The 27911-nt window shown below is 44.1% G+C and overlaps 1 protein-coding gene across 1 annotated transcript in view; it reads left to right on the forward strand.

Annotated features, from left to right (window-relative positions):
• Positions 1-27911, forward strand: part of MMS19 (MMS19 homolog, cytosolic iron-sulfur assembly component) — a 2295919-nt gene that overhangs the window by 130083 nt on the left and 2137925 nt on the right. Inside the window, exon 3 of the mRNA XM_044055580.1 lies at positions 14549-14623. Coding sequence (XP_043911515.1) covers positions 14549-14623 — 75 coding nt within the window. The remainder of the gene's footprint in view (positions 1-14548; positions 14624-27911) is intronic.

The raw sequence follows: 27911 nt of genomic DNA on the forward strand, positions 1-27911 counted from the left end.
AGAGATTTGGGATGCATGGCTAGGCTTAAAAAGGCTCTTGTGGTCATTAGCCTAGTAAACACCTGTGAACCTATGATGGACGTTTGAAGACCAATGTCAGGTATCAGGATATAAGAAGGGTTGCCGACGACATCTTCATTTTTTTCTAGAAGTGCAGTTTGATGCGCTTCATGTGTGTTCAGTATGCTCACAGTCAGCTCATGTTTTCAGAGAACTTTCTTCTTCCAGTCTGATAAATACCCCATTAGGGAAATTTCCGTATTAATTTAATGATAGAAAATGTCAACAGTTGTGTGAAGTGTGAGAAGCAAATCTTGCATAAAGATTTCCATTCATTTTTGTCTGTTCTGCCTAGAGCATTAGCACATCTCTAACTGTCCTGACTGTGCAAAACTTCATGCAAAAACTCTCAAATGTAGGACCAAAGTACTTGCTGTCCACATGGAGTGCTCTTCTCCTTCCTTGGTGGGGTAGCAGTCCATTGCTACCAGAGGGCCTCTGCAGATTCTGGCATCTGCTAGCATCATTCCAGAAAAAAAAAAGACAAAAAGCCAAAGGACCCTGATGTTGCTGAAAAAGCTCCAACTACAACTCCTACATAAACACACAAAGACATACTCGGAGGCTCTGAGTAAAAATTTACCTAAACAGCAGAGGCCTCCAAAGCAGACACCCAAACAACTGCTACCTCAAGACACCCCACAAGCAACACATAAACCACAAAAGCAGTGTGCAAAGCAGTCACAGCCCTTAAGGCCAAATACAACACCAAACATACTTGTCATAGGTGACTCCATAGTCAGACACACTGACGTCCCACTCACCAGGCTGAACAAGGAGAGGGTCACAGTAAGCTGCCTATCGGGCGCTAGAATCCGCCACATAACACAAGCACTCGGGTCACTCCACGGCAAGTACAAATATGACACAGTCATTGTCCATGCTGGTGTGAACGACCTGAGGCATACCTCCCTGGACTACATGAAAAGAGACATAGAGGAGCTCTCTGATTATGTAGCCCAGGCAGGAATGACCCTAACCCTGAGCAGTATCCTTCCTTCACCAAGAATGATGCCACAATATAGAGACAAGATGATCAGCTTTAACAATTGGCTTAATGTCTGGTGTCATTCAAAGGGGATCCAGTGTCTGTCTGCCTGGGATGACATGCTTGACAAGCCACGCTGCTTCGCAAGGGACGGCTTGCACCTGTCACCCCTGGGATTCCGGATATTGGCCAAGGCTCTTGCCACCCCCATAGTGCCTTTTTTAGGCAAGGCTCAAATTCTAAACCTACCACCCTAGAAAACAAAAATGGGAAGAAACTGAGGGTAATGCTGCTCAGTGCCAGAAGTCTAAATCTCAAAATGCACGCACTCGAGGCCCTTCTCAGTATGGAGAACATCGATGTCTGTGCTGTAACTGAAACCTGGTTCAAGGCTCCTGAGAGCACCCGGCACTATTAGGTTTTACCTCATATCATGCATTCCGGCCCCAAAACCCGGACCACACCACAAAAGGAGGGGTGTATCCATATCCTTAAAGGATACTCACACCTCCAGGTTGGTGGCAATGCCAAGCTTGAAACCATCCAGGTGCAACTAACCATAGGCAAAACTGCTCTACAAATTGTAGCATGCTACAGGCCACCCTCTCAAACTCAGGAACCCCACACAGCCTTCCTGAAGACACTGGAGTGTATAAATGTATCTCCAAACACCATCATATTGGGTGACTTCAACTACCCGAATATAGACTGGGAACATTACTCAAGCCCTAACTTTCTAGCCCAACGGTTCCTGGAGTTCATAAATTCAAATGCCATGGAACAGCTAGTCACTGTTCCCACAAGAGGAGAAAATATACTAGATCTCATTGTCACAAACATGGGGACAAAATGCTCCACACGAAGTATATCCCTCATTGGTGAGATCTGATCATAAACTAATCTCACTGGAAATCCACATCCCCCCACCCCAAACAAAAGACCATAGTGAAGAACTTCTCTAAAGCAAACTTCACACTACTCATGACTGGTGTGGTATCCTTCAAGGCCCCTGAGCCAGTGGAAACCACAATCCAAGCTGGAAGCCCTTACAAATGCCTTCTATGAACACCTCCAGGACTGCATGGATCAGGCAATCCCAAATAAGACCAAGACTCTTTCGACAAAGGGCCAGCGTCCAGTCTGGTGGACCCCAGCCATTAACAAACTTTACAATAAGAGGAGAAAGCTATTACATGATAGAACAAAATCCATAAAAGGGAAGTCACCCCTGATCATTATTAGTAACAAAATACGAGCACTCATAAAATCAACTAAGGCCAATTTTGAGAGAAAAATTCCCATGGATTCAAAGGACAATCATAAGGCCTTTTTCAGCTATGTTAGGAACCTGGGTGGAAACTCCCAGATATGCTCAGAATTAGTCCAAAATGATACAAAATCACTGAACCCACAGACATTGCCAACATACTGGCAGACAGGTTCAGTGCAAACTTCACCCCCCTCTCCCCCCCAAAGGAGAGATAACTATCCCAGCCGAGTGTAGCCTCCCGGACATCTCAAATGCGCAGGTGAAAGCTGCTCTCTCTAAAGCTAAAAACACAGCATCAATGGGACCGGATGGTGTCCCCGGCTGTGTGCTACACGAGCTAAATGAGGAATTAAACCCGCACATAAGGCAGCTGTTTAATCTCAGCCTTACCACAGGATACGTGCCCAAGGAGTGGCGTACGGCAACTGTGGTCCCTCTCCACAAAGGCGGCGCCTCTACGGACCCTGGTAATTACCGCCCCATAAGCTTAACAAGTCTAGTCTGCAAAGCTATGGAGAGGATCATAATGGAGCTCATAAACAAAGATATAGGGGACTTGCAGACATTGGACCCGACCCAGTTTGGCTTTGTCAAGGGAAGATCATGCCTTTTGAACTTGGTCGACTTCTTCGAAACAGTCACCAAGGCCATTGATGAGGGAAAGGCAGTCCATACAGCCTACCTTGACCTTGCAAAGGCTTTCGACACAATACCCCACTCGGGTATTGTAGAAAAACTTACCAGTTTAAATGTAAACCCATATGTCACAAGATGGGTTGCAAACTGGCTTAAGGACAGAACCCACAGGGTTAGAGTTGCTGGCGCTATGTCAGACTCCAAGCCGGTCACAAGTGGTGTCCCACAGGGCTCGGTCCTTGGCCCCCTATTGTTTGGCATCTACTTCTCAGAAGTACAGGCCAACATGGGAGGACTTTGGCTGACAAAGTTTGCAGACGACTGCAAACTGGCCATAGTGGAAAGTCCATCGGACACGGATATCCTTCAGAAGGGACTCACGGAAACAGATAGCTGTTGCCAGAGCCATGGCCTGAAGTTAAACGCCAAAAATGTATAGTCATACCCTTCGGGAAAAACAAGGTAACCCCAAGCTACCATATAGGTGGCAATCCACTAAGCACAGAAGAGGTTATCAGGGACCTGGGGACCCAGGTTGACAGTGGCCTTTCTTTTGACACTCACGTTGCTAAAGTGGTTAGAAAGACCTTCTACATTGCCCACCTGATCATGAAGGGATTCACATCCAGATCTAGTGAGGTCATTGTTCCCTGTACTCTTCACTTATCAGACCAATGATCGAGTACAATGCCCCATTCGGGATGTATCTCACCCGACATCTGCAGCAATTGGAGAGACCCCAAAAGTTCCTCACCAAAAGGATAAAGGGACTCCAAAATCTGTCATATGCTGCCAGATTGAAGAAACTCCAGCTCTATTCAGTCGCATACCGTCTGCTCAGAGGTGACATGTGCCTGACATACAAGGCCATGTCCAACCCGGAATTAATGGACATGCTCCACCTCAAAAATCCAAATCCACCAAAACCACTAGAGCAAGCGACTTAAACCTTAGCACGGATATAAATAGGACGTGCTGGAGGGATAGATTTATCACTCAGAGACTCCCTATGCTGTGGAATAAAATCCCGGTCCATGTGAGGCAGAGCACCTCGCTGACTCTGTTCAAGAGAAATCTAGACCTGTGGATGGGAGATCATAGGTTTACCCCGGGAATCATCTCTGTGTCACTGCTGGACAGAGGCACAACAAACTAATGGGCACAGTATTTTTTCATATAAGGGGTGGCGTAAGCCACAAAAATTTGGGCTCGGCTTATAAATGCCTTAGGGCAGATAGCCTAGTATAAACCTATGAACCTATGAACCTATAGGTCTTAGGTCGACTGACCTAGGTAAGGTGCGTTTGCAGTCCCCTGGTCCAGTGACTCCTAGGCCCGAACCCTCTGGGATAATCCCTCTGGAAGTTATCATTGTTTCGGGCCTAACAATGAATGCGTCATTATATTGGTTGTATCTAAGGTCGCTCTGCAAATGTCAGCTTCTAACATCCATAACATGGCTCTAGAGGGGAGACTCCTTCTCTTCCCTAAATACTGAAGCTACAACTGAAGTTACTGTTGGAGATTGCATCCTCCCATACGCCTTAAAATGGACAACCAAATTGAACTAAATCACTTAATTTGCTTTGCCACCACCATCAACTACTTCTCACACTGAAGCCCAAGACCTCCTTAAAATAGCACAGTAGTTTGTCCTTCATGAAATCTGGAGAGCCCTCTCATTCTTTCACCACTGAGGTATCCCCCATTTAAAAGGACCAGGGAAGTAGCATTTCAGGAAGAATAAGATCCCTCTAACTCAGAGAATGAGGAGGAATTTTCTTACTCTGACCACTTACCACTTTAAGCTCACCCAGAGTCTGACTCGGATTACCCCACTCCCCGAGGACCTTTCTTTAAGGGGATACCCTGCATAGAATGAAGGAGGCTTTCTGTGTGGAAATTATGCAGTTCTCTCAGGTCCAGACCCATTACAGGAAACTGCTAGGTTTACCTTCACCTAGACCATTTGCTGTTCCTCCATTACACATTGCAATGGGTGATGACTTTGAAGACCTAGCTCTACACCCTGACTCTATGTAGCCTGCTCCAAGGAAACCAGACAAGTTTACAGAGTGCTTGAATGTTACAGTCACCTCTACAAGAATCCAAAGGCTGATTCTTCTGTTGTCTCTGCTGGAGCCACAAAAGGTACACCTAAAGGGCCAACAAGACATCCCTTGCCTGATGACAGGGGGTAAGTATATTACTAGACAGGTTTGGGAAGATGGCTTTTGCCTTTGCCATCCTAACAATGAGAGCTTTGAATTTTTAGTTCCATATACTAAAGTACCTTGAATCACTTCAAAAGAAAATGCCACCTAAGGTAGACTCAATTGGAAGACGGAACCTTATTCAAGGAAATCCAGGAGATAGCCAGAGAAGCTTTACAAGTTTCTAGATACTCACTAAAATATGACTGTGACTCCTGTCATCTGTAGGCATGCATGACTCAGGACCAGCCCCTGTCAAATCAGGTAAAGGCTGAACTACTGGATTACCCATTAGACAAGGAATTCCTTTTTGGCCCTCCAGCTGAACAAATTTTTGAAAAGGTGGACAAAAAGGGAAAGCAGATTAAAACTGAAAGAATTTTACCTGTCATTGACATTGAGGTACAATAGGAATTACCCTTCAAAACTGTGGCCTTTCCAACCTAGACAAGACTAGGGGAGGCTTTCCCATAGTAAAAGACCAAGACAACCTGGGAAATGGCAAACAAAATAATCACATTGGGCAGGGAGCGCCAAAAAACCTACCAAGCACATAGAGCAGCTGTGACTGTGTTCTACCTCAACCCTTCCTGTCTGTCTAAACCTCTAGCAGAAGGACTCCTCCTTCCTAAACCAGTGGAAATCCATCAGCAGGGACCTGCGAGTCCTCAGCGTTATAGTGAAGGGGTATTGTATTCAATTCAGAGAAATTACCAACCTTCTTGGGCATTCTAAAACAACTAAAAGGCAAGAAAGCCTCTTATCCACCTATCAGGGAGCTACTTCAAGTATCTGTTCAACCTGTCTCTCGAGGACAAGAAGAAAAGGCTTCTACTCAGGGATCTTTATAGTCCCAAGAAAAGAGGGTAATTGGAAACCCATCTTGAACCTCTTAAAACTAAATATGTACCTCAACATCTTAAAATTCAAAATACTTAAGTTGCAGAAATTCTTGCCTATGATCTTCCAAGAGGCCTCCATGATCACCATAGACCTATAGGATGCATACCTCCATGTCCCCATAGCAGATGGTCATAGAAAGTGACTATGATTTGTAACAGGCTCCCACTTCCAATCTTGTGCTTTACCATTTGGGCTATCACATGCTTTCAGAGATTTCACAAATGCCTAGTTCCTCTGATAGCACATTGCGGAATATTGGGGTCTATAACTGCCCATTCTTAGATGGCTGTCTCATTCTGGAAAGCACTACTTTTGAGACCCCAGACACCAGCAGATTACTGTAGACTGTTATCAAAATGTAGATATTGCCTTAAAATCTTCAAAAATCCCAAGCTCTTCTTCCTATTTCTGGAAGCCCTCATAGATTCTGTTCAGCAGAAAGACTTCCTCAAGACAAGATTGCTTTCTTGACAGGCTTCCTGACAGGTGTGTATCCAAAGCAGCTCATCACCACAAGAAAATTCCTGAGGATACTGGGGAACATGGCTTCAGGTATTCTCAGGTTCCCTTTTGCAAACTTGCACATGAGGAAACTTTAATGGTTTCTGAATAGCACTCCTAACCCCCTGGAAACCCTACTGCCTCTCCTTCCATGCCTAAAAAAGGAACTCCTGCTGTGAAAGAACATACAAAGGAATCCAGGGACAGATTCACTTTGCCAGAAGCAGACAAGACCGTTACGACAGACAGCTGAGACATAGTTTGGGGAACCAGATTAAGCCCCCTGAGGCTACAAGGCATTTGATCCCCACAGCAGAGGAAGTTGCATATAAATCAGAAGGCAATACTAGCAGTTTACCTGGCCATAAAAGCCTTTCGGCAAAATTTAAGCTCGGGGGACACTGCAGATATGGACAAGACAACCTCTTTGTTCATGTGGTACTTAAATGAGGGGGAACTTTCTTACCCCCCCACCCCCGTGCAGCCTTCCCACAAAAATTTGGATGCTGGCTCAAGAGATAGGGTTGACCCTCATGGCCTCTTTTATTCCAGGCCACAGCAGTACCGTAGCAGATTCTGTATGCAAGGAACTTCTAGACTCCAACAAATGGATGTTGAAAAGAGAGATCTTTTTGGACCTGACTATACAGTGGAGGGGTCCCCTCAACAGACCTCTTTGCCTCTCTCCACAACAAACTACTACAGAAGTTCTGGTCCAGAACGCAACAGGCAGGAGCTTGGAAAATAGATGCAGTGGATCAGTAGCTCAGTTTGATAAATGCTAGGTATGATGTACATTTTTCCTACCATACGTTCAGACCCCAAACTGAGGGCTACAAAGCCAAAGGAGGTGGAATTTCAATATTTATCAAAGACATACACTCCTCCAGGCTGGTAACCTGGTATGAAGCACAGGAGACACTCCAAGTGAAGTTAACTGTTGATAAGACACCTATTCAAATCATAGCTAGCTACAGACCCCCAAGCATGAGTCAGGATGCCCATTCCACCTATCTAGACTTACTTGAATCCATCAAGATTCAACTCTCTACCGTGATCCAGGGTGACTTTAACTACCCAACCGTAGAGTGGAAGACATGTTCTAGCCCAAACATGAACGCCCAGAGATTTCTCGACTTTGTCAATGCCAATGCATTGGATTAGTTGGTCGACACCCCTGCGAGACGTGAAAATATCCTGGACCTGGTCCTAACCAACATGAGTAGCCACTGTAGCACCCCGACAGTGTCATCCTCCTTGGTAAGATCCGACCATAAAGCGATCACTTTTGAAGTCACCATCTCCCCTGACCCCCCCCCCTCCCGGTCAGGGTCAAACAAAAACTCTTTTCCAAAGCTGACTACAGTCTCCGCAGAGCAGGTATAAGCAGCTTCATGACCACTGTCCCTTCAGTTGGAACTAGCATTAATGTCCAAGCCTACAGCAAAAAACTATTTGAGCACCTTGCATAGCTGTATGGACTCAGCAGTACCTGACAGGACCAAATCATCTTCCTCAAGGAAGAATAAACCTGTCTGGTGGACAGCAGCAATAAATAAACTGCGTAATAAAAGGAAAAAAATTGCTGTCCAGGACCAAGAAGGAGCAGGTGCCAAGTTGGAGGCAATCTCTGCTTTGTCTGAACAAGCAAATAAGGTCACCGGTGAAATCTTCTAAGGCTAACTTTGAGTCTAAATTGGACACATCCACTAAGGACAGTCACAAGTCCTTCTTCACATATGTCCGCAATCTCAAAGGTAACACCCAAATCTGCTCTGAACTGGTGGTCAATTACACAATGTACACAAACGCCATAGATGTAGCCAACCTGCTAGCAGACAGGTTCAGTGAAAACTTTACCCCCCTGTCTCCCCCATCAATAAATGAGGACATCCTCAGCACCTACCCCCCTCCCCACATCACCAGGGAGCAGGTCCTTAATGCCCTCTCAAAGGCAAAAAATACAGTCTCCATGGAACCCAATACCATCCCTGGCTGTATCCTACATGAATTCAGGCACGAGCTCTCAGCTCCATTAGACACCCTATTCATCCAAAGCCTGAGCACCGGCTTCACCCCAGCTGAATAAAGGACAGCCACTGTCATCCCTCTACACAAAGGTGAAGCGTCAACTGACCCAGGCAATTATTGGCCCGTCAGTCTAACTAGCCTGATCTGCAAGGCCAGGGAATGCATTGTCATGGACCTTGTATACAAGGACATTGGCAACCTCCAAATGCTTGACCCCCACATAGTTTGGTTTTGTGAAAGGGAGATCATACCTGTTAAACTTGGTCAACTTCTTTGAAACAGTCACCAAAGCTATGGACGAGGGGAAGGCAATACACACTGCATACCTTCACCTAGCCAAAGCCTTTGACACTATTTTCCACTCAGGCATAGTAGATCAACTCTCCCAGCTAGGCATCAACCTGTATGTTACCAGATGGGTAGCTAACTGGCTCACTGATAGAACCCACTCAGTCAAAGTAGGGGAATCCACCTCTAGTAGTAGACCCATAATGAGTGGTGTACCCAAGGATCAGTCTTGGGACTTCTACTGTCTTGGGATTTAGTTTTCTGAGGTGCAAGCCAAAACCAGTGATCTGTGGCTGACCAGTTTGCAGATGACTGCGAGCTGTGGACGGTCTTAAATTCCCCTAGTGATGTGAACATTCTCCAAGAGGGCCTTACCTAAATTAATGACTGGTGCCAGACGCATGGCCTCAAACTGAATGCCAGGAAATGCATCATTATCCTTCTGGGGAAGATGGCATCCCCACTAAGTATCACATTAATAAGAACATACTAAGCATGCAATCAGTCGTGAGGGACTTGGCCACCAAGGTTGATAGCAACCTCACTTTTGACCACTACATTGCCTTCATTGAACAGAAGGCTTTCTACATGGCCCATCTCATAAATAAGTGTATTTCATCCAGGAACAAGGTCATAAGATCCCTGTACTTCTCCCTTATGAGACCTGTTGTCGAGTACAGTGCCCCCTTCGGCACGTACCTTGCCAAGCAAATACAGCAGTTGGAGAGACCACAGAGGTTCCTGACCAGGAAAATCCAGGGTCTCAAACACCTATCCTATACAGAGAGGCTTAAAGCCCTGTCTCTCTACTCAGCCTCATACAGAACACTCAGAGGTGACCTGTGTCTGGCATACAAGGCCATCTCGGACCCAGCCTTGATGGAGTTGCTGCATATCTGTAAGACAAACTCCACTTGAGCAACCCACACACAAGGCCTTAACCTGGTCTATGATATGAATAGACTCCCTCTCCATGTCAAGCAAAGTACCTCTATAGTCCTCTTTAAGAGGAACCTGGGCAACTGGATGGGAAACAGAGAATGCACCCCTGGGATCCCCCACCTGTGTCCCTGCTTGACAGGAGAAACAGGTGCTGACTTTGAGGGAACATGGGTGAAATTCTTGGCTAGGCTTATAATGGTCTCCAGGCCAATAGCCTAGTATCATCCTATGAACCTGTGAACCATTCTTCTTCACATGGGCAAACTGGTTCCTGTGTGCATTCTCACCCTAACCCCTGATCATCAGGGTACTAACAAAAATCAGGAAGAACAAACTCAGCATGATCCTAGTGGCCCCTTTCTGTCTGAGTCAGCACTGGTTCTCCCACCTGACCCTCAGCAATGAGATATTCCAGACCTTACTACTGGAGATAGATCTTCTCAGCCAAGTCAAGGAGTCTTTCTTCCACCTAGGCACCCTCAAGTTAACTGCCTTGAGGATTGTGTTTTGACACCTAGGACTGCATCCTATCCCAAAGCAGTGCTGTCCATTCTAAGGGAGGCAAGAAAGCCCAATACCAGGAAATCTTACCTGATGTCACAGCAATGACAATAACCCTGCTCAAGCAGTCATTAGATCAGTCTTGCAGCACCTGTAAGGCCTGTTTTCACTAGGGCTTTCATATTCCAGTATTAAAGTGTATGCATCTGCAATACCAGCTTGCTTGTGCAGTGCTCCACTTATCTTCTCCCACATGAAACTCTTTCAGAAAGGGATGATTCACTTAAGATCACCAAGAAGGAATCACATTTCGACATGGGATCTAAATTATGTATTAGAAAAATGAATGCTGCCTCCCTTTGAACTTGCTGCCACTGCCTCTCTAATGATGCTCACCTAGGAGAGTTTCTGTTGTCCAAGCCCTCATATGTAAAGAACATTTCACTGTTTCCACAGGGATAAAGTCCCCCTCAGAACAAACCCATCCTTTATGCTTAAGGTAATATCAGAACTTACTTTCAACCAGGCTATCCACCTACTAGTCTTGTACACAAATCCACCAAGGAGGGCAGAGATGTCTTGCACTCCCCATAATACAGCACAGCAATTTCTGGTGGCTTTCACCAGAGGGTAATCAGGGCAATTTGATTTCCAAACAAATCATCTCTAAATGGATAGCTAACGGCATTACATTCAATTACTCAAACAATGGAAAGGATTTACCTGGGCATATTAAAGCCCACTCCAACCAGTGTATAATGCACCCCCAGTGTAGAAGGAAGTAGTAGTGCACAAAACACACAAAAACTGTTGGTCCAAAAAGAGCCATAAAGATAATAGAGTGATCTGTTGAGGATAGGAAAGAAAGTATGCATTTACTGTTATGCAAGAAGCTCAGAATTTCCAGACAGAAGATATTCAAAAAGATTGAGAGAGAAATTAGAGGGGAAAAAACTTGACAAGACAAACTGTCAAAAGCTTCAAACGCAAATTTGTGTTGATTAATATAACAGATCCACGAAAAACATTATATAGACACAATATATTCTGGCTATTTGGGGAAAAAACAACTGAGAAAGTGTGAAATTATACAGAATAAAATCTAGAGATTTTTGAAAGGTATAAAAAAGAAACATGGACTTGGGAAGGAAACAAAGAAAGAAAGATCTGATATGGTATAATATTGATGCATAGGAGAAAGCCATACTTATCAGTACAAAAAAAATGTCCAAAGATATTTGAATTGAAGTGCAGGTAAAGGTACCCAGATATGGAAAATTTCACAATACAAAAAATAAGATCACAAAGGTGGAACTTAGAACAGAAGATTAGTAAAGTAGAAGTTAAATAGAAGGTGAAGTTATGGATTACCTGCAAAGTGAAGGATTTAGTGTAGAAAGGCTAATATAGGTTGTGTCACAGCATGATGGAACAATGAGTCCCAAAATAAGGAGAAACAGGTGGAACAGGAGACAGCTGAAGAAGAAATGTGGACAAGGGAAAGAAAGAGATTTAATATGGTGCAGCATTTATGTAAAGGAGAAGGCAAAACTATATAATGCTTAACTGACAATGACTGGATAGATTATAAGTGATGTGTAATGTTTGCAACTACAGTTATCTCAGTGGTGTCTGTGATGCATAACATTTGCAACTAAAGTTGTCAATGTTTGTTTTTTGTTTATATAAGATTGCCTATGTCATACGTGACAATTTAATAAAGATGTGTTTTGTTAATAAACAAAGTTTGTCCCCACTGTTCCTACATTTCAAAGAAATTACCCCAATAAGCCAGCTTTTGTTCAGGCAATCTCGCCCTCCTCCTAATGGCAAAAAACAGTGACAGGCAGACTTCTTCTGCTAATGCTACTCATTGTTTAGGGACTTCAAAGTCATCTTTTCCAGATAAACCAGGTGTTGTCTGACTATCCATTTCTTCAAAGCCAGTTCTCTCTCTCTCTCTCTCTCTCTCTCTCTCTCACTCTCTCTCACTCTCACTCAGGATTCTTGGCTTCTTTCCATTACTCGCCAGGGGTATTTCATGGTGTAGAAATCTCTTCCCCTTTTTATGGGCATTCCTCAGCCCCCTCAGGAACAGCTCCCCATTTTCTCAGAGGTGCTTTGAGACCTTTTGACTCAGGGTACTGTTGAAGAGGTGCCTGTGAACCAAAGTGGAAGGGAGTTTTATTCTAGATGTTTCTAGTACCCAGAAAAACAGGGTACTTGGAGGCTTATTCTAGGCCTCTTAAATGTAAACACTTTTCTGAAGGTGCCCACTTTTCGAATGTTGTCCCTTCAGATTTTTTCCCCTCTTTTGCTTCCTCAGGCTTGTATGGTGTCTCTGTATCTCAAGGATGCTTATCTCCATATTCTGATCCATCCCCTTTTCATGAAGATTTGCATTTCTGTGTTACTTCTTGGCATTTTTAGTTCTCTGCTTTGCCCTTTGGCCTTTTTACTGCTCCAAGGATATTCACCAAATACCTCGCTGTTGTGATTGCATTTTGCAGGCTTTAGGGGATCCAAGTATTTCCTTACCTGAGCAACATGCTGATTCAGCCATCCTCTCAAGAGCTCCTCTTGCAAAATCTTTATTTTTGCCATTTACCTTCTTCAGAGCCTGGGGTTTACAATAAACTTCAAAAAGTCTTCTCTGACTCCTCCTCAAGATCATGTTTTTCTGGATTGCAGGAATCAGACGGTACCTATGCTGGCATCCATGCTTCCTCCCAAGGCCTTAACTCTTATTTTCTTCTTTCAAGCTCTTCTTCCTGTGGCCTTCATTACGGCCAGGGAGCTCTGGGTTTCTTGGCACCCTCCGTCCCTATGCTCTGTCTGGCCAAACTCAATGAGAAAGTTTCAGTGGTTCCTGACATCAGTTTGGCTTCAACATGTACACCGTCTAGAACTTTTATTTCCTCTTCTTCCTTGTCTCAAGAATCTCTAAATCCAGGGCTTCCTTTTCATCCCCCTCTTCCCTCTCCCCTCTCAGGAACTGTTGACAGATGCTTCAGATGTGGGATATGGAGCAACTTTTGGCTCCCTAAAGGTACATGGGTGTGTGATCACCTCTTCAACAGCAGGAGCATATTGGTATCACAGAGATGAGAGTTGTTCTGCTGGCTTTTCAGGCTTTTCATCCTCTTTTCCTCAGTACCTCTCAAGGTTTTTACAGATAATACTACAGTGATGTGGTATATAAACAAACAGAAGGGAACAAGATCTTACCATCTTTGCCGGTTGTCACTCCTGGTATGGGATCTTGCTGTCCAGTATCAGGTGACTCTTCAGGCACTTTACGTTCCCTCAGGTCAAAGCATTGTGGCAGACACTCCTTGGTTTTCCTTGGACTGGTGTTCCTACTGGGGCTTTCAGTTCTGAAGATGCTCCGCCTGAATGTGACCTTTATGCCCTTCAGTACACGCGGAGCATGTGTGTATCGTACAGCTACCTTAAAGCAATCTAAGGCTTTGGTATACTGGCTGGACGTTGGGCTGTCCTAGGCCAGGAATCCAAGATGCAAAGAATACTGCAACAGTGAAGGGAAAGCCATCTACTGTTGTGGTAAGATTTTACACAGCTGTACTTTCTTAGGCATCAGGTTGCTTGTTCTGTGCTTAGAAAGCCCTGAAGATGGTGCCAATGGGATCCCCTTCTTATATCCTGATGTCCAGGTGTATGTCTTTGGATGTCCATCAGCTATGGAAGATATAAAGACTGTGAAAGTCACCAATCACAGGCGTATTTCATTGTACAAGTTTTTTAGCTATGTAAGACCCACTAGTGACAGATGTGTGTCTTTGTGGGTGACCAAAGAACATTGGACTGTTAAGTGACATACTTAGAGTTGTACATTGTGTAGGTTTAGGCTGAGGAGAGCAAACTCAGGGCTTAAGGAAAGAACAGGTTCATTAGCACTTCATGGCCATAAACATTTGAGTTGCACTGCAAGGTCTAGTGCTTAGTGTTCTTCACCTGGTTAACCAAACCATTAATCAACTGTAAATATAGATAAAAATTGACAGTCATAACAGGGAGAAAATGCAAGTAAAAGTAAAATTTAGGAAAAATCAAGAACATAACTTAACCAGTTAATATTTCAAACAGAATGTAAATATTTGTCAGGACCGTACTCAAGCAACCAGAAGAACAGTTTTAGGATTTGACTGATATGATGATGATGATGATCGCATTTTATTTTATTTTAATTCACAGAGCATGAGTCAAGTTCTCCCTGAAGGTCTGGCTGTGTCTATTCTGAAAGCATTATTCCAGGAAGTTCATGTGCAGGTGGGTAATACTAAAGTTGAAACAGCAGTAGTGTAAATGTGTTAGCCAGTGATTTCCAGTGGTCAGACAGAATTCAATCAGTTGATGTGCTTCAGTAGTACAGATGAAACAAGCATGAAACTGATTAATGTACTGACAGATAATGGTTATCAGAAAAGTTGTGAATCCAAACTAATTAATTTTTTTTTGTCTTGTGCCTCACTAGAGCAACTTTTAATGTAACCTATGTATTATTTTTCTTTTTTTTTTTTTGGTATCCTTCTGCTTGCAAATTATTCAAGGAAATGCTTTTAAGCCTCCATCACCCTTTGCATGGCAGTATACTTTTTTGCATTGCAAAAGGCTGTCTTCCCTTTGTCATTTGATTGTGCTTTTTTATTGCATTTTTTTCTTTTCAGAGGTTTTGTAGATTGTGTTGGTTGCCTTAAAGTAATTGAACATTTCTAGCATGCATGTGTTAAGCTGACCAGCCTGTAGACCTTTGTGTTTTTCGAAGTTATGTTGTGTAAAGCAAACCCAATTATAAAATGTAGGGTTTATGCCTCAGCCCAGTTAAATGATAACTCTAAATAGGTGACATTCTGGATTATCACTAGAATTTGTTTAATCTTAGAGATACTATGCAGCATTTTTCTGACCTGACTTAAACTAGCACATTGCTTTTAAAGGAAATAGTAAAATGGTGTCCAACTATGTTAAATATGTTTTTATCTTACCATAAAGCAGTATGGAGGTGTGCTGATGAGATGACAGTGCTCTCTTCTGTGCTGTCAGATGACAGTGCCATTCCCTTACAATATACAGGGACACATTGAATAAAAAAGAAGATCGAGGTAGCCAGTGTTATCTTTGCCACAGTTTGTCAAACATTGGATTATGGTGCATCTTGTTTGGGTTCCCCTTTTTTAAAGTTTAAAAAATAGTTCACAATGACATTGTTCTGCCAGTCTACCATGCAAAGATTTAATTCATACTTTGGCTTTCTTTTACTGGGGAGGGGGGAAGGTTATGTGTCACTTGTAGATTTTTAATTTAAGCTGATCCTTGACATCCTGACTGAGATCACTGTTGCAGTATTCTAAACAGATGGTTCATCTCTACTGACCTTTGGCCAAGGTACCAAAGCGTAACCTTCCCTAGATTGTACACCTGACATATGACGTCTTCTCACAAGTGTAGGGATATATAGGTGGATGTATGAGTTTAGATCCTCAGAGTGTCTTATTGCTAGCCCGAATGCAGTTTGCATACCCGTTGGATTGATTGTCGCTTGGTTGTTGGTACTATTGCTTCCTATAAATGGTTAACTACGCCACTGGGGTTCCTTCTTTTACTACATTGTTTTGCCATATATGTATTAGATGTCAGCTAAGATGGCTAAATGTAAGTATGGTTGGCAAATTCATTACAAAGACCTACATACCCAGTGTCTCTAATGCATTGGCGCAAAACATGTCTACAAGGTCTGCTCCATTTGCCAATCCTTTGTGCCCAATGACTTGCCATCACATTTATCTTTGCTCAACAGTTTCTTAGAGACCTGCCATCTGACGGATTTCACCAAGGTGACCATTTTGTTACAGGACCTAAACTGGGACACTTGAGGGCCACCCCAAGAAGTCAGGTCTGCAATCCTATTCTCCCAGCCCCCATGGGAGTTGAGATAGGGCAGCCATGTCATCTCACACTGGGGCAGGCAAGTTGGTTTTCCGTCCTTCACCAGGCACTATGGGGATACCACTCTGTGAATAGCACCACCCAGGAGGCAAGAGGCCACATGCCAGGAGGCTTGAAGCGATGCACATTCGTCAGTGCCTGGCACTGTGGAGGTGAGAGACTGAGGTGTGCCGGAAAAAGTGCAGAGATGGGGGCGACCCAGGGCCATCTCCCCTGGAGTTTGAAAGCCCTAGGTGCAAGGCTAAGTGGAGAACCGGTGTCATGGAAGTCTGAATGAGGGACTGAGGTTTCGTGGCCCTGCAGAGTTCCATGAGGCTGGGAAGATCTCCTGAGAGGCTCCAAGAGCATGCATGACACTGCATGATTTGGCAGCAATTAGGAGATATGTAACCCTGGAAAAGAGCTCTCTCTCCTGGGTAGAAGTGGAACCCCAGAGGGGGGTCAGTCCCGATGGAAGTCTGGAAGGGAGAGAGAGAGTTGGAAAGTGACTGGTGCAGGACATCTCTTGCCTGGTTGAGAGGGTATGGATCATGCCCCCCCTGATGGAAGGCTGGAAGTGGGAGAGAGGCAGATAGTGGCAGGGCTGGGCGAGCTGCTGCCTAGGTGAGGGGGGGTCAGGCAGAGCTCCTAGCAATGGAAGTCCTTAAGTGGGTGCTAAGGCAGACAACAGCTGCTCCTGGAGAGCTCCTGCTTGGGTGAGTAGGGTCAGGCACAGCCCCCCCATAATAGAAGTCCTTAAGGGAGCAACTGGCAGACAGCGGTGGGGTCTGGAGAGCTCCTGCCTGGGTGAGTGGGGTCAGGCAGAGCTCCCCATGATGGAAGTCCTTGAGGGAAGCACCAGGATGGATGGCAGAGGGTCCTGGAGAGTTCCTGCCGAGGTGAAGAGATCCAACTTCACCCCATAACCAACAGCATCCTTGAAAAATCTCAAAGTCCCCAGATCTTGCCCTGGATGGGAAAGCAGGGGGACTCTGAAGCCTTCATGAGAGCGGATCTGCCCATCAGCGGCCGAGGGGAGTTCTGAGGAGCAGACAGGATTGGAGGGAAGCTCCCCTGAGAGGGTCCGAGGGCATGAGCAATCCAGCATGATTTGGCAGCCTGCAGGAGACATGCAGCCGGTAGTGTCCCCTGACATGGGTGGCCGCAGTGGGGAGGGTCTCTTGGCCAGGTCAAAGGGGAGAACTGTAGGGTTTGGCCCTGAAAGAAATCAGTATGTGAGTGCCAGGCAGATGGGTGTAGGGCCTGGAGAACTCCTGCCTGGGTGAGTGGAGTCAAGCAGAACCCCCCCCCCCACTCCTTGAGGGAGTTGACTGACTGATGGTGACAGGGCCTGGAAGGCTCCTGCCAGGGCGAAGGCATCTGACCTTACCCCATACCTAATGACATCCCCGAAAAATCTCAAAGACCCCAAAGCTGCTTAGGATGGGAAAGCAGGGGGACTGGCCACCCTGGGAAGCCAAGTCACCATTCAGACTGAGCGGTCTAAACTGGGACATTTCTGTGTCCCAAAGACAATGTTTGGGATTCCGGGACAGAGACTTCCAAACTGGGACTGTCCTGGAAAAACAGGGCCGTTGCTCACCTTGGATTTCACCCACTTCAAGACGCAGATTCAACTTTTCTTGATGTATCTCCTCCTCCGCACAAGAAAAATCTTAAGAAGCTTAGGCCTGACAGTGTACCCAGTCAGATTGACTCACTTGCTGAGGTTACAGCATTGATTGTACATCAGATTTCATATCTGATGCCCTCTACTGCAACCCCGTCAGAGGGCTGGTATGGTGTTAGAGGGTCATACAACCAAGGAGACTGCTGCTACAGAGAAGGGAGATCCAGGAATCTTCATTTTAGAAGGACCAGAAGTCATTTGCAAATTTTAGGCAGGGAAGAGATTCTCTGAAAGTTAATTGAGGTATGTCAGGGTTCTGAACCTCCCTGCTTGGTTGAAGTGGAAGTCACACAAAAGAAAAATCTTTAGAAATAAAAGCATGTTTCTCCTCCTGCTCCTTGTAGAGAAAGAAAGGATGGATTTCTCTCATGGCCATGAAATCTCCTTCCCTTTCTGCTCCCCCTCATGCTCTTGTCCCGCAAAAATATAACAGTTGATTTATCTTCCTCTGGAGATGCTTCTGACTCTGACCATTCTCTGGCCTATTCCTCTCAGATTCACTTCCATGGCAGCTTCCTTCAAATGAAGTCTCCTTCTCCCCTGACTTCCCAGTAAAAGAAGCTTCTTTTGTGGAGACAGTTATAAACATGAAACATGTCTAGTGGAAGTTGAGGCAAATTTCAGAGTTCCAGCAAAGGTATTCCACTTTTTTTAAGTGGACATTATGGATGCCTTTTTAGACATTTTACAGGATACCTCTACAGCTCCTGATTCACAACCTCCTGCTCCTAAAAGACCAGACACGTTTTACAGAGTTACTAATGAGCTTACATTTCTGTATAAAAACCCTGTGGCAGACTGTTGTGCAGTATTTCTGTCTTCTGACAAGCCTTCTGAATTGTTTGCCAATGCTCTTCCTACAAACATACATAGGTGAGAAAAGAAGGTTTATATTTCCTCTGTTCTGGCATTCATGGTTATTAACTACCAGACATAGATGATCAAGTACCTGTTGTCCAAACTCAATACTTTGAACAAGGTAGTGGTGGACTCAAAGGTTTCAGACCCTAAATAACAAATGCTATCCCCTAGTCGGTCAGGCTACTCAGGTAGCCAGACACAGTGTAAAATGTAGTTATGATACTGTGGAAGCTTCTTCCAGAGGAGCTGTGTGACACCCCACCACTGAACCAGTAATCAAGGAGCCTAAATCCTCACCACTGGCACTAGTGGAGGACATAAACTGAGAGGATGACAAGCTGCACACAGTACTACCAGATGCAGCTCTCTGCGTCAAGTGCAATTTCCATTAAGAGCACACAGAGCCCACAATCAGTCTGGGGCTGGTTTCTCCAGTTCCTCAGTAAGACTCACCACTGGCCCAGCTTTAGAGTTGAGATCTCAGCTGAGTGGCCAAGCCAAGGCCCCCAGCACCCTCTTTGCCCAACCAGTGCTTTGTGTCCCTGCCCAAGTAGCTGGCACATGCACTCTTTGAGGTTTGATTTATACACACACCCACACCTGGGAAAGGCTGGTAGTTATCACTGCCACCAGACAGTTCCTTATCGGCTACTTTAAGGCCCTTAACAAAGAGTATGCAGTCTTACTGTGTAATGTTACTATTAATACAAATGGTAGTTTGACCAAGAGCAAGGCTATTAGGAGTGGCCCACAGTGTCACCAAATTAATATGCAAGTACTCTCAGAACTTAAAAATCTCTAAACAGATTAGCCACAATGAAATGTTTAAATGTATTTAATAATAAATAATACAAGAACAAGGCAATAGTAAATATATATTTACAGTGTTATCAGAGTTCAGAATCACAGGAAATATTTAAAGCAACAGTCTCAAATAAATGAAGAACAATATCTAAACTAAACTTTGCTATATTCCTGACTATATCTAAGAGAGTTACTATTCCTTAAAAATGTACTTACAGAGCAAGGCAGATGTGGTGAACGGATCTTCTCTAATTGTTGTTGTCAGATCAATGACAGAATAGAGAATGCTGTTCTCTCTCAGAGAGTTCTCAAATTAATGTCTGAAATATTATTGCTGGGCTAGCTTGCAGTGTGACATCATTTCTTGTCATCTGACTTCTAGTCCCCAGGCCCAAAACAACCATTGATGGCAGCTGGTAGCATTTAGCATTTCCCTGTAAAAATACATAGACAAGGGCTTTTCCTCAGATATTTGGCAAATGCTGGAAGTCATAAAACACTTCCAAGACAATACAGAAAATGTACTGGTTTTAGACATTGTGTCTCCTTTCTGCATTGAAACTGAAATATATCTTTTATGGCTTAGCCATAAAGTAATTTAATTTCAGCTATTTTTTTCTAATGCTAACCTCCTGTATTCCAGTTTCCACTGTTAAAATATACATTTAAACAGTTACAGTAGTGCATGTACATTTCTGTTTTTTTTTTTTTTTACATTAAGGCACGCTGTGGATACATCTTTAAGCACAGTACTTTACAAAATACCTTTTTCAACACACGTCTGTACAAACAAGTTTGATATACACATGACATACGATTCTACTACAGTTGTAACACAAGCATCTTATATGAATCATGTTGATGTTCACAAAAGACATATAATTATTTGCAAAATTCCAGATAGCTAGGCTGGCAGTATCTCCTTTCTACACAAGCTGCTACCATTTTTCTAATTTTTGTGTACACAACCAACCTATGGCAGAGGATTTCAAAGCGAAACTACTGAATCACCTTTAGACAGGAATCTTTTCTTTCAGTTCACAACTTCATCTGAACCTATCATCCTTAAACCTAGCCTATGCATAAGATTCTGATCCCTGTTAGGTACTGGTTTTCAGAAGACATACCTCTGCTCCTCAAGGAGGTAAAGAGACTCACCACTTAAATCCTACATAACCAAATGGAAGAGATTTTCTTTCTGGTGTCACAATAATACTCAGGGCCTTGAAGTGGTATTTCAGAGCTACCCAGGTAAGTCTCCTATACATAACATAAGCAGAAACCTATAATTCAAAGTGGAAATGGATGATAATGAAATTGGGGAAGCTCAAGAAATGAGAGACTGGGATTTTTGATGCAGATCCTTAAGGAGGGGAGTAGCAGAAAGTATTCTAAGAACTAAGCCAACATGGGAGTGGAGAATGGAGATTCTGCTGATAGGGATGACTGCAATAAAGGATACAGACAGTAGGCAGCATTCATTAGAGAAACCTGGCAAAAGAACCAAGGTAATGGGAGCAAATAGAGAGAGAAAGGTAGTAGAATGGAAGTGGCCAATAATTTATTTGAACTGCAGGCTAGAGACTGCCTTCCCTTTCAAGGATTGATGTCATAGTATAGGTAAAGAGTAAGAAATAGTGGGATCCTAAGCAAAAGACCAGTGCTGGTTGAGTTTTTAGCAGAATCTAGAACAGAACCTGCTGTTAGCAAAGGAATACTTAGTACACCATACAGAATATTACATGATAAGTACAAGAATCCATCAGAGGAGGTTAGAAAGGATAGACTGGATAAGCAATTCACAAGGAAACCATTGAGAGATATATGTACATCTCCCAAATATGCAACAAAGTCTAGAAGATTTAGGATCTTTGATTGGAAGTGTTTAAATAGGTATTTTTATACCCCAAGTAGACTCCAAAGAATTTTTACTGAGGTAGACGGAGACAGTGTTGGAGGTGTGACAGGGAAGAAAGAGGTAACTGGGAACATTTTCTGGGAATACAATGAGTTGGCAGACTTTAAAGATTTCCTGCAGACCACTCTCAGAGATACTGGGTGAGCAAATTGCTCTAATTAAGGAAATTATTTTTTTGAGCTATGATACAGAATCGTAATTGCCTAGGCATACCTTGTTGACTTTAATCATCATGGCTGCCAAAAGTTCAATTACTAAAAAATGTAAATCAAAGTTTAAACTGACTGTACTAGAAGTAGTGAGTATAGTAACAGATAAAACAACTGGAATTGGGATCTTTAGAAAAGGGTAGGAGCAGATTACATATAAAAAAATGGGAATTGCGGGAACAATACGTGCAGAGGAGGAACAAGGTTTAAAAGAAGACAGGATTTGAATGAGCTGTGCAAGTTTGACTGACAATGATTGGATAGATTATAAGTGATGCATAATGTTTGCGACTAAAATTAGGTCAATATGGTTTGTTATGTATACTTGCAACTAAAGTTATGTCAATATGGTTTGTTTTCATTTATATAAATCTATGATTGCCTGTATCATACTTGATGATAAAGATGGAAAAAAATAATCAGGACCTCACAAAATCAGCAGTACCTTCCAGCATGAAGTATTTGTGCAAACTCGTGAATGCAGGTCCTGCGTACTCTTCCATCAAGGCCCACCTGTCAGTCATCTCTGCCTGTCTGTCTCTCATTCCACCTATGTCCAGGCCCGAGGGTCAAACAGTTCCTAAAAGGGGGGTTATATCTAAGACCCCCCCAAGGATGTCCATGCCCCCTTCTTGGGACCTCAAGTTTGTACTGGAAAAGCTCACTCTATCTCCTTTTGAACCAGCTGCTTCAGCAAATTTCACATTCTGCATCTGGAAAACTATCTTGCTATTGGCTGTCACTTCTGCTAAGAGAGTCTCAGAGCTACAGGCACTCATGGCCATTCCACCCTTTCTTATTTTTTTTACAAAACAGGGTAATGCTGAGGGTTAACCCCTCTTTCATGCCTAAAATAATGAACAAGATGCCCCTCAATCAGGCTGTAAACCTCCCTACTTTCTTTCCCAACCCACAGGACAGAGGAAAGGACTCATGCACTCCTTAGATGTACAGAGACAACTGAGGTTTTATTTGGACAAGACATAATCTATTCATAAGTCAGACTTTTTTTTTTTCATTAATGGACTCCATACTAGACCAGCCAGTATGTAAACAAATCATTGCAAGATGGATCTCTTAAGTCCATCTCTTTTTGTTACTCTCCCCATGGTAAATAATTGCCCTTCTGCCTTTGAGCTCATTCTACCATGGCAGTGTCACCTTCAGGGACCTTCTACAAAGGGGAGGATGCCACCTGGTTCTTGGTACACACCTTCACTAAACACTATAAAATTGTTGCCTTTTAGATATCCAGCACTGCCTTTGCTAGGTCAGTCCTCCCTAGTGTCTTGGACAGCTCCTCTCACCATTAGCCGACCTCCCTTTATCTCCCTTCAGCTCTGGAAATCACCCATCTGTTTAGAGTACTGCAACACTGATCTCAGTCAGGACATAGTACAGTTGTGTAAGAACTTAGTGACAATAGGTGTCCTAATGATCACTGTTTCAGTATTCCTTCCCACCATCCTTCCGCACTGTTTGAGATAACATTACTTCATCTCTCTCTTTCTGTTCTATCTGTAGGACTGAGGGGGCTTTTAACACTTCCTGCTTGCCCCCTCCTAGCTGACTAGTCACTTTTTCAGGAGGTCTTCAGGGTACTGGCTTGGAGATGGTGTGGAGATCTACACTCATACATCTATCTACATACTCCTACGCTTGAAAACTGAGGTTATACATCTGATGGAAGATCCATGGAAGGGGTAGGCTTTGGTACTCTGTCTGCACATTAGAGGAGATGCCTCATTTGTTTGGAATACTGCAACAGCAACCAGTAGGACATCTACTGTTGTTGTGTCTTTCGGGGTTCGGGGTCGCCACAGCGGAACTCTGGTCCGCTAATGATTGGTAGTTGATTTTTACGTGCCGAGTTACCAGCCCTGACGCACAACCTTCGACGAAGGTACGCCCATTCACGTATGTCTGCACGCAGAAGACGCTCTAGCTGAGAATCGAACTAGACAGCGTCTTACTGTGAGGTGACAACGCTACCGCAGCACCACCACCGCGGGTACAGTAGGACATATACTGTTATGGGACATTATTACACAACACTACAACCTGCGAGAGATGCACTTACATAGCCAAAGTGGAAACAAAGCTCTCTCCACCCAAGATTGTGCTAGACAGTCAAGAGGAGAAGGTTAACACCCACACTACACCTCAAGCAATACACAGTCCTTCTAAACCCACACCACCAACCCCTACACATAGCAACACTAAACCCACATATGTGGAGGCCCTTAACATTAACCTACTCAAGCAACAAGGACCTCCGAAACTGAAACGCAAACAAACACCAATCACAACCAAAGTATCACATAGCTTACAACACCAGTGTGCCACCCAACAACAGCCCCTAAGGCAAGATAATGTACCCAGCACTTTAGTCATAGGTGACTCTATAGTCAGGCACACTGATGTCCCACTCACCTGGCTGAAAAAGGAGAAAATTAAAGTCAGCTGCCTGTCGGGTGCCAGGATCCGCCACATAAAGCATGCACTCAAGTCATTCCACAACAACTACAAATAAGACTGTCATTGTCCGTGTTGGAGTGAATGACTTGAGACATACCTCCCTGGACTACATGAAAAGAGATATGGAAGAGCTCTCGGATCATGTGGCCCAGGCAGGTATGACCCTAGCCCTGAGTAGCATCCTGCCTTTGCCCAGAATGATACCATAGTATAAGGACAAAATGATTGACTTCAACAATTGGCTAAGCTTCTGGTGACATTCAAAGGGGATCCAGTATCTGTCTGCCTGGGACAACATGATTGACAGACCACAATGCTTTGCCAGAGATGGTCTGCACCTGTCGCCCCTGGGATTCAGGTTACTGGCTAAGGCTCTTTCCACCCCTATAGTGCCTTTTTTAGACAAAGTTCAAAGGACAAAACCACCACCATAACAGGTCCAAGCATGAAAAATCTGAAGGTAATGCTACTCATTGCTAGAAGTCTAAACCTTAAAATGCACTCTCTCGAGGCACTCCTAAAAATGGAGAACATTGATATCTGTGCAGTAACTGAGACCTGGTTCAAGGCTCCAGAGAGCACCCCTGCAATACCAGGCTACAACTCTTACCACACTTTTCGGCCACCAAACCGGGACCAAAACACTGAAGGTGGAGGAGTGTCCTTATTCACCAAGGATATTCACAACACCAGGCTAGTTGCCTAACACAATGTGCCTGAAATTCTCCAGGTGCAACTAACACTAGGTAAGACTACAATTCAAATTGTAGCTTGCTACAGATCCCCCACCATGCCCCAAGATTCTCACTACACCTTTCTAAACCTACTGGAAAATATTAAGATACAACCAAACACCCTAATACTGGGTGATTTCAACTACCCTGCCATTAACTGTAAAAACTACTCGTGTACCAACACCTTTGCCCAGTGGTTCTTGGAATTCATAATTTCCATCGCCCTGGATCAACTAATCCTTAGTCCCACCAGGGGCTCCAGTATTCTAGACCTGGTCATTACCAACATGGAAAATCAATGCTCCACACCTATGGTCACCCACTCGTTGGTCGGGTCTGACCATAAGCTAATCACCCTTGACATCCACATCCCACCCCCCCAGTAAGGAAACCTCCATAAAAAACTTTTCCAAGGCCAACTTTATGCTACTCAAGTCAGAAGTGACAAACTTCATGACACCCATGCAGACGGGAATTGAAAGTTCGACTGCTGAATCCTACAATAAGGCACTGTACGAGCACATTCACTTGTGCATGAATCGTGCCATCCCTAATAGAACCAAGATGCTCTCCTCCAAAAAAAGGAAGCCAATCTGGTGGTCCCTTGCCATAAGCAAACTTTACAACAAAAGGAAGAAACTGTTGCAGAAAAGAGGAAAACCCCAGGATGCAAAAAACTCCCTTACCAGCCTCAGAAGCTGAGATCCCTCATAAAATCCTCCAAAGCTAGTTACGAAAATAAAATTGCCAAAGATTCCAAAGACAACCACAAGGCATTCTATAGCTATGGCACGAATCTAAATGGCAATGCTCAGATCTGCTCTGAGCTACAAAAGAATGGCGCTAAATATACTGATCCCAAGGATATTGCCAATATCCTGGCAGATCGATTCATTGCAAACTTCAACCCCCTCTCACCCCCTAAAGGGCCCATCTCAATACCAAAAGATTGTCAAATTCCGGTAATAACGGCCACACAGGTAAAAAAAATACACCCTTCAAAGCTAAGAATACAGCATCCATGGGACCAGATGACATCCCAGGCTGAACTACAGAATGAACTGGCACCTCATCTAAGTGTCATGTTTAATCATAGCCTCACTTCAGGCTTCGTGCCCACTGAGTGGTGCACAGCTACAGTTATCCCAAGGGGTGATCCACCTTGGATCCCTGGAACTACCGCCCCATCAGTCTGACCAGCCTGATCTGCACGGCCATGGAACGTATTATCATGGAACTTATAACAAAGACATTGGCAACCTTCAAACACTGGACCCCGTGCAGTTTGGGTTTGTGAAGGGCCGATCTTGTCTCCTGAACCTGATTGACTTCTTCAAATCAGTCTTCAGAGCCGTGGACAAGGGTAAGGTGGTCCACACAACCTATCTGGACCTCACCAAGGCCTTCGACACCATCCCCTGCTCTGGAATCATAGATAAACTTACTAAGCTGGGCATTAATCCCTTCGTCACTCGATGGGTTGCCAACTGGCTTACTGACAGAACCCACACTGTAAAAGTAGCTGATTCCAAATCCAGCTCCAGACAAGTGACAAGTGGAGTACCTCAGGGTTCAGTCCTGGGAACGCTCTTCTTTGGCATCTACTTCTCTGAAGTACAGGCCAACACTAAGGGACTCTGGCTAACAAAGTTCGCAGATGACTGCAAACTGGCAGATAACTGCAAACTGGGAGCTATTATTAAATCCCCAAATTATGTAGATATTCTACAAAAGGGCCTTAGAGAAACAGATTCTTGGTGCCAGAGCCATGGGCTCAAGCTCACTGCCAAGAAATGTATAGTTATCTCCTTTGGGAAAAAAACATGCACCTGTGAATTACCACATAGGTGGCAGTACACTAAACACCAAAAGGGTGATAAGAGACTTAGGGACACAGGTGGACAGTGATCTCACCTTCGAGAACCACATTGCCACAACAGTCAGGAAATCCTTCTATGTGGCACACCTCATCACTAAGGGTTTTTCGTCCAGAAAAAAGGAGGTCATTGTCCCACTGTACTCGTCCCTCATTAGACCCATTATAGAATACAATGCCCCATTTGGTATGTACCTCTCAAGACATCTGCAACAAATGGAAAGGCCACAGAAATACCTCACTAAAAGAATCACAGGCCTAAAGCAGATGCCCTATGCTGACCGTCTAAAAAAAACTCCCACCTATACTCTGTCACATATCGTCTACTCAAAGCTTCTATGGCTAAAAATCCGGTGCCCTCTGAAAGGGATTCCAGAGCCCTAGATAGATGGGGAAAGAAAATATACACCTCAGCAACTCTGGCTATGAGATCATTAAATTGTAAGTTTCACATGCTGAAATATCAGCAATTCCTAATGTCTCAATTAAAACAAAAAATGAGCACACATTCAGAACAGTCTGAATTCAAGGAAATGCAGGATCTGTTGCATACAGCTGAACAGGTGGGCAAACATACTTTACAATGCAGATTTGATTCATTGGAATTCGTTGGAAGCTTCCTGTAGAGCAGCTGTTACTGGCTCTGTCATACGTAGACATGCTTGGTTAAAAGAACAAACCCTTCCTGATCATGTTAAAGCAAAATTATTGGCTGCACCTTTACAGCAGGATGTATTATTTGGTGTCAAAGCAGAAGAGGTTTTAAAGAAAATGGAGAATAAGCAAAGTCTATGCAGATGGTCAAGGATTTTTGCAGGTACAACCCCCTCGTTTCAGCAGAAATTGGCCAACAAAAAACTGGTCCTTTCCAGCTTCTGACAGATCACAGAGGAGCAAATACAGATGCCCAAGGGGCAGAGGTCAGTCACAAGGCCCTTACAAACCTCGCCAATGGGGTACTGCTACTCAGAAAGGAGGAGAAGACAGGCCCCAAGCTAGCAGAAGACAAACACAATGACTCAATCCTCAAACTACCAAGCAAATCTCTCCTGGCAGCTCCCT

This window comes from Protopterus annectens, chromosome 14.part0 (assembly GCF_019279795.1).
Source record: "Protopterus annectens isolate FY-2018-M chromosome 14.part0, PAN1.0, whole genome shotgun sequence".
Lineage (NCBI taxonomy): Eukaryota > Metazoa > Chordata > Ceratodontiformes > Protopteridae > Protopterus > Protopterus annectens.